Genomic DNA, 6,347 nt, shown 5'->3' with positions numbered 1-6,347 from the left:
GATGCTGTGGTCCTGTTGTATTGTTCATATGTCAGACAGTGAAGGAGCAGTGTTGCTCACCATCGGTGGTTGAACTCATGGAAAATGTGTTAATACACCTAAAAATCCAGTGTGTAGGATTTCGGGTGATCTAGTCACAGAAATGGAATAAAGTATTCATACTATGTTTTCATTAGTGTATAATCACCTGAAACTAAGAATTGTGTTTTCGTTATGGTGCAAAATGAGCTTTGGTGGCCCCCCAAAGTTCTCCAAATTCATTATATTATAATGAACATTAGATATGATAAACATATGTTGATAAATAATGAAAACTGTATTGCTTTCCGAGGTGTAAAAACTGCACTTATGGACTCATCGTGACACATTTTGTTTAAAAAACATGTGTGGGGGAAGCCTCCGAGTGTGTGACAGAGGAAATGTGCTGCTTATGACACAAGTCTGCGGCTACACACGCCAGTGACTGGAGGAGCGCTGAGAGCATGCTGCAGGTTGAGAAATACAGAATGCCTGAGCGCCTTACTTCATTATATTCAATTATATATTTGAATTCTCACCTGCCACCTAAATTTAGTGTTTTCCTTAACAAAAGTAAGGGATAATGTACAGCGAGGCGGTCATCATTGTGAAATATACCCCAACAAGGTTTGCATCACCCTGAAGGGGTTTATTTTACAACAATGACCCGCTAGCTGTGATTATCCCGCTTATTATACGGCTACTTAGTTAAGAAATCAATAATTCAACGCAAAAACTGTCCGACATCAGAACTGCACCCATAGCAACGGTCTGCTTTACGTAGCAACAGTCTGCTATAAATAAATATCATAAACTTCCTAAATAAATAAACAAGCGCTGCTATATCTATTGCATCTGTACAGTGTTGCTACAACTTGTTCATCTGAGTGATGGCTGCTGGAACAAAGCTGTTTTTATACCGCTTTGTCCTACACCTTGGGACACTAAACCTTCATTCAGTAGGAAGAAGCTGAAATTCACTGTTCAAAGGATGGGAGTCATCATTTAACATGGAGCTGGTTATCCGCTGTAACTGTCTGGTGTACAGGGACCCTGGGTTAAGCTGTGACTCACCAACCAGCCTGGTAAACCATTTCACAAACTGATTTTAGAGAATTTCTGTTCTTTAAAGAAAAGTTTCCAAACTAACACCAAAGAAAAAGACAAGATTGATTCAATAGCAGCACAATAAAATAAGAGTATCATGGTTTTGTTAATGTAGAAATAGGCCAGTTTCCTCAAACAAAACAGACGCCGGTGCCCCTTTTTGCACAGAGTTTCACAATTAGCTTCAAAGTTCAGCTTTGAGTCAATCATTTTCTTGAGATATTTATAAGTTTGCACACATTCCACTCCTGATGGATATGACATCATGTGTGTGAGCATGTCTTCTAAAATCCATAATCATATCTTTGGTTTTAGATATGTTTAATTGAAGATAGGACTCCTCACACCACCTGACAAAGTCTTGGAAGTTTATGATGAAGAAAGAGGGTAAAGTAAAACAGCATGACCTACTCTACAGTAAATGATGCAATGTTTACCATGTCAGAAATCTTGAGCTCTAAGATCATGTTGGACAAGCTTGCTCAGCGTCCACCGGGTCAGAGCCAAACATGCAGAAGCAGCTTTCAGTTTTTATGCACCGCAGATCTGGAATAAACTTCTGCACCAACCCTTTCTTCTTTCAAATCAAGGCTTAAAACTTTTCTGTTTGCCACGCATTTCCCGAGGTCATTTAAAGAAGTTACACTCTTATACTTCACTTCACTTATACTTTACCTCTTGAATCCTTTACATCTACCCTATTTCTACTGAAACTAGAAAAAACCTAAAGAACCCATTGGTACCAACTATGTCATACTAGCTTGTAGTGAAGGAGGTTAAACGCTCCAAACTTACATTAAATTTTGGAGAAGAAAAACTGGCATGGCCATTTTCAAAGGGGTCAATGACCTCTGACCTCAAGACATAAATGAAAATGGATTCTATGGGTACCCACGAGTCTCCCCTTTACAGAAATGCCCACTTTATGATAATCACATGCAGTTTGGGGCAAGTCATAGTCAAGTCAGCACACTGACACACTGACAGCTGTTGTTGCCTGTTGGGCTGCAGTTTGCCATGTTATGATTTCAACATATTTTCTATGCTAAATGCAGTATATATATATATATATATAATTAGTGTATATATATAACAGGCTGTGAACAATGTGGCTTCCGGACGCTGACAATAATAATAATGATAATTATAATGATAATAATAACAATAACAATAATAATAATAATAATAATAATAATAATAATAATAATAATAATAATAATATAAAGGTTCATAATCCATCCCCAAAAAGTCCCTTCCCAAAAATTCATAAATCCTAAATCATCACAGGACACAGTTCCTGGCAGAGGAATTAAGCCTTTTTTCTTACTAAAACAAAAGCTATTTGCATAACACAGATTGCATAACACGAGAAAACTGATGACAACAGCTTTCTGCCTGTATATACAGTAGAGCTACTGTACATGGACAGATCAAAAAGAAATAAAACAGAAAATAAGGCAATTGAACGTGCTTTCTGCCTAATAAAACCACTTTCTTCAAATAGCGCATTTCTCAAAAGAGCTATCAAACTAATTTTTTAATCCCGATAAAAGAAGTTGAGTGTAATCATTAGAAATGGAAACAACAAGGATGTTAAAATTAACAGCAGAAACCCTTGTAAGAGATGTGTTCATGTACGGGGAGCTTTATAAACAGCTGTTGTCATCACTTGTATCCTGTTATGCAATCAGTCCACGTGGAAAAACAGCTTTTATTTCAGTAAGAAAAAAAAAAAGAAAAAACAATTCCTGTGCCAGCAACTGTGAATGATTAAGGATTTATAAAAAAACAAAAACAAAAAAAAAAAAAACATATTTTGGATGGATTATAAAGCTTTATAGTTATTTGCAGCGTCGGGCAGCCACATTGTTCACAGCCTGTTATGTTCTATCTGGGTTAGTGAGGGGCTAACTTGGCCGAAGCGTTTTACTGTCGGATGAATGAACATCTGGCTTGCACTCACAGCTGGCGCACCAGTCTCTTTACGCGCAAGGAAGGCATCATTGGCTGAGAACCGACGCGTGTCACAGAGAAGACGGCGAACCAGTAAACTGGCTTTGAACGAACGAGTAAAACTAGTTTCAGTGGCTCCCTTGTTCTCGGCCAGTTTGGTCTCAGTGATCACTCCCAGCAAACAGTTCACCGACCGGCGGACTGATCGACTTCTCTGTTTCTCCGACCGGAGCTGGAGCTGTCCACGGTGCTGAAACATGAACCAGAGCGCAGGAGCAGCGCAGCACACCCGGCGGTACTCCAGTGATGAGAAGGTAAGAAGAAGAACAGTGCTGGTTGTTGCTTTGCACTGCATCGTTGTGTATAATACACGTTGCATTGAGTGGAGCTGTTTGTATGATTGGGGCTTAACTTTCAGAAGTGTTTGTGTGACACAAAACTCTCAGCGGGGGAACAAAAGTTGGCAGCCACTCGGATAAGTTGCAAGGATCCAAAACTAAAACCACGTGGAGGAAGCTGTGAGTTATTTAAAAGACATGTGAGCCCTGTGTGTGATACTTATCCGACACAGTGTGAACATTTGATCTGTTGTTGTGTTCCTTCAGTGCAAGGCACCATGTCAGATTAATGATTTAACAGGCAGGCATGGACAAGCAGGACACGCTCTCTCTCTCTGGAGCACATCCACTTGAGTTAATGATTTATGGGATTTTGAATACTGACAAATAGGCGAAGGGCAAATATTAACATTTAATATCAAACCTTGATATTGAATGCATTTATTTCGTCTTTCTTTATGTGGAACGGGTGGAATCGACGTTGTTGCTGGACTAAACATGTGTTTAAATGTTGAAATTACTTTTAGATATAGCAGCAGGGTCCAACAACCAGACTAAAAGTAGCCTGGATATGCATCCTTGGAAGTTGTAACTCCCTTTACACACCAGAAACCTAAATTATTTGAGGAGTGAAAAGAAAAGCAAAGTTTGGCCTGTGGGTGGCGCTACATTGTTCACTACATCAACAGGGTTTAATGGTCATCTCAGACTCAGCAGTTTTTTGTCAGACTCATCAGTTTAAGCTGTGTCAGCATGAACTCTACTTAACCTCAGCTCTTCTTGGTAGCATCATTCATGTGATAGCATACCAGCAAGCCAACGTTAGTATTAGATAGGATAGATAAGATAAATTAGGATATGATGCAACATAAGATAAGAACTTTATTCATCCCAAAGGATTTATTTTAGCCCACTATGCACAGCATGGCTTACGCAACTTGTGATTTTGAGGTTGTAGCGGATTTTAAAGCCATAGTGAAGATAATGACATCATATGAAACTAAAATAATCTAACGAACCCATTGTCATACTAGCTTGTCAAGAAGGAGGCTCAATAACGCTCCAAAGTTATGCTAAATTTTGGCGAGGAAAAAATGGCATGTCCATTTTCAAAGGGGTCTCTTGACCTCTGACCTCAAGATATGTGAATGAAAATGGGTTCTATGGGTACCCACGAGTCTCCCCTTTACAGACATGCCCACTTTATGATAAACACATGCAGTTTGGGGCAAATCATAGTCAAGTCAGCACACTGACACACTGACAGCTGTTGTTGCCTGTTGGGCTGCAGTTTGCCATGTTATGATTTGAGCATATTTTTATGCTAAATGCAGTACCTGTGAGGGTTTCTGGACAATATCTGTCATTGTTTTGTGTTGTTAATTGATTTCCAGTAGTAAATGAATACATACATTTGCATAAAGCAGCATATTTGCCCACTCCCATGTTGATAAGAGTATTAAATACTTAAAATCTAGAGGGAATGTAATGTGTACAACACAGAGAGCGCAAGCAAGCATCAGTGACTAAAACAGTTTGATTGCATTGATTTTCTATTGGAATGTCTGAACTGGCAGCGATTGATGAAGCGCTGCACGGTGTGCTGTTCTGAGCTGAACTTTTGTCAGAATCCCTGTTTCTATTTATTCCTGTCACTCGCAAAGCGCTGCAGCGGATGAGGAATGGCTGATTAGTGAAGTTGAAATGAGGAGTTGATATCTATATGATACCTTCTCATTTCACTTCAAACACCTAAATAAGGAGATAGCAGGCTGGAGGGAGATCGCCTGGAAGTTTTAGCTACTGTTGGCTGCATGGTATGTCATTTTCAGTAAATATTGCAGTATAAAACCTGTGTTTTCTGCTTAAAAAATAGGACGGTTCATGATGGAGCAGAACATCTGAAATGCAGTGTGAACCTAAACCGTTCACTGTTATGTAATCCAACAGTAGCATCTTAACGGAAATCAATTAATCTGTCGCCCTGGATGTATTATGGCTGCCACTGGCAACTACTGTCCGCTATCCATACATGATCAGTAGCAAACAGCTGTTAAATAATAATAATAATAACTATATTTTATATCACGCTGATATTGGATCAGTACTCGGTATTTGCTGATACTGCAAGTTTGGGATTTGGAATCAGTAAAAAAATGGTATCGGAATATCTCTAATAATTAGCATATAAATTTTGAGTTAACCTGTTTTGTGAAGTCACAGTGACCTTGACCTTTGCACTAAGCAGTTCAACCTTGAGTCCAAGTGGATGTTTGTGCCAAATTTAAAGAAATTCCCTCAAGGCGTTCCTGAGATATCACGTTAACGAAAATGGGACGGACAGACGGGCAATCCTAAAACATAATGCCTCCAGCGACGGCTAACGCCGGCGAGAGCCATAAAAACAGTAGGACTACGTGTAAATAACAGTGTTTTCAGTTTGAGGCAAATGATAATAGTGCATGATAATGATCTTTGTCAAGTTGACAAATTGACATTAAGCATGTAACAATTAGCTTCTTAGCTTATTTAGCTCGTGCAACATGTTAAAGATGAAGTAGGTAGAATTGGTGCAAATATGATTTTAAAAAGTTATTTTTATGAAACGGTCACTATATCCTGACAGTAGTGCATGAGACAGGTAATCTGAAAAAAAAGTCATGTGCATCTTTGTCCTCCAGTTTCCTCCAGTGCTCCTAACAGCATCTGCAAGATTTCACAGACTGGAAAAAAACAACCAATCAGAGCGGATCTGGAGTCTTGGCATTTCTGAGAAGCTGTCAATCACCCCCGAACTTCTGTTACCGTAATGCTTATTTCTCTCCTCAGATGTTTTCAGAAACATCTTTTAGTGTACTGTTTAGCTATAAAATGAGAAAGTTTGAGAGCCAGCCATGTTGAGATCAATTGATAAAATGCCAAGCACCGCCC

At 39.1% G+C, this 6,347-nt stretch overlaps 1 protein-coding gene across 1 annotated transcript in view; it reads left to right on the top strand.

Annotated features, from left to right (window-relative positions):
* The first annotated feature begins 2,681 nt into the window (after positions 1-2,681).
* The window catches only part of LOC119500191 (inactive dipeptidyl peptidase 10-like), a 111,097-nt gene continuing 107,431 nt past the window's right edge, over positions 2,682-6,347 (top strand). Inside the window, exon 1 of the mRNA XM_037789796.1 lies at positions 2,682-3,392. Within this exon, the coding sequence (XP_037645724.1) occupies positions 3,336-3,392 (57 nt within the window). The 5' untranslated portion in view covers positions 2,682-3,335. The remainder of the gene's footprint in view (positions 3,393-6,347) is intronic.

This window comes from Sebastes umbrosus, chromosome 13 (assembly GCF_015220745.1).
Source record: "Sebastes umbrosus isolate fSebUmb1 chromosome 13, fSebUmb1.pri, whole genome shotgun sequence".
NCBI classification, from domain to species: Eukaryota; Metazoa; Chordata; class Actinopteri; order Perciformes; family Sebastidae; genus Sebastes; species Sebastes umbrosus.
This window is presented reverse-complemented; position numbering and strand designations above follow the sequence as displayed.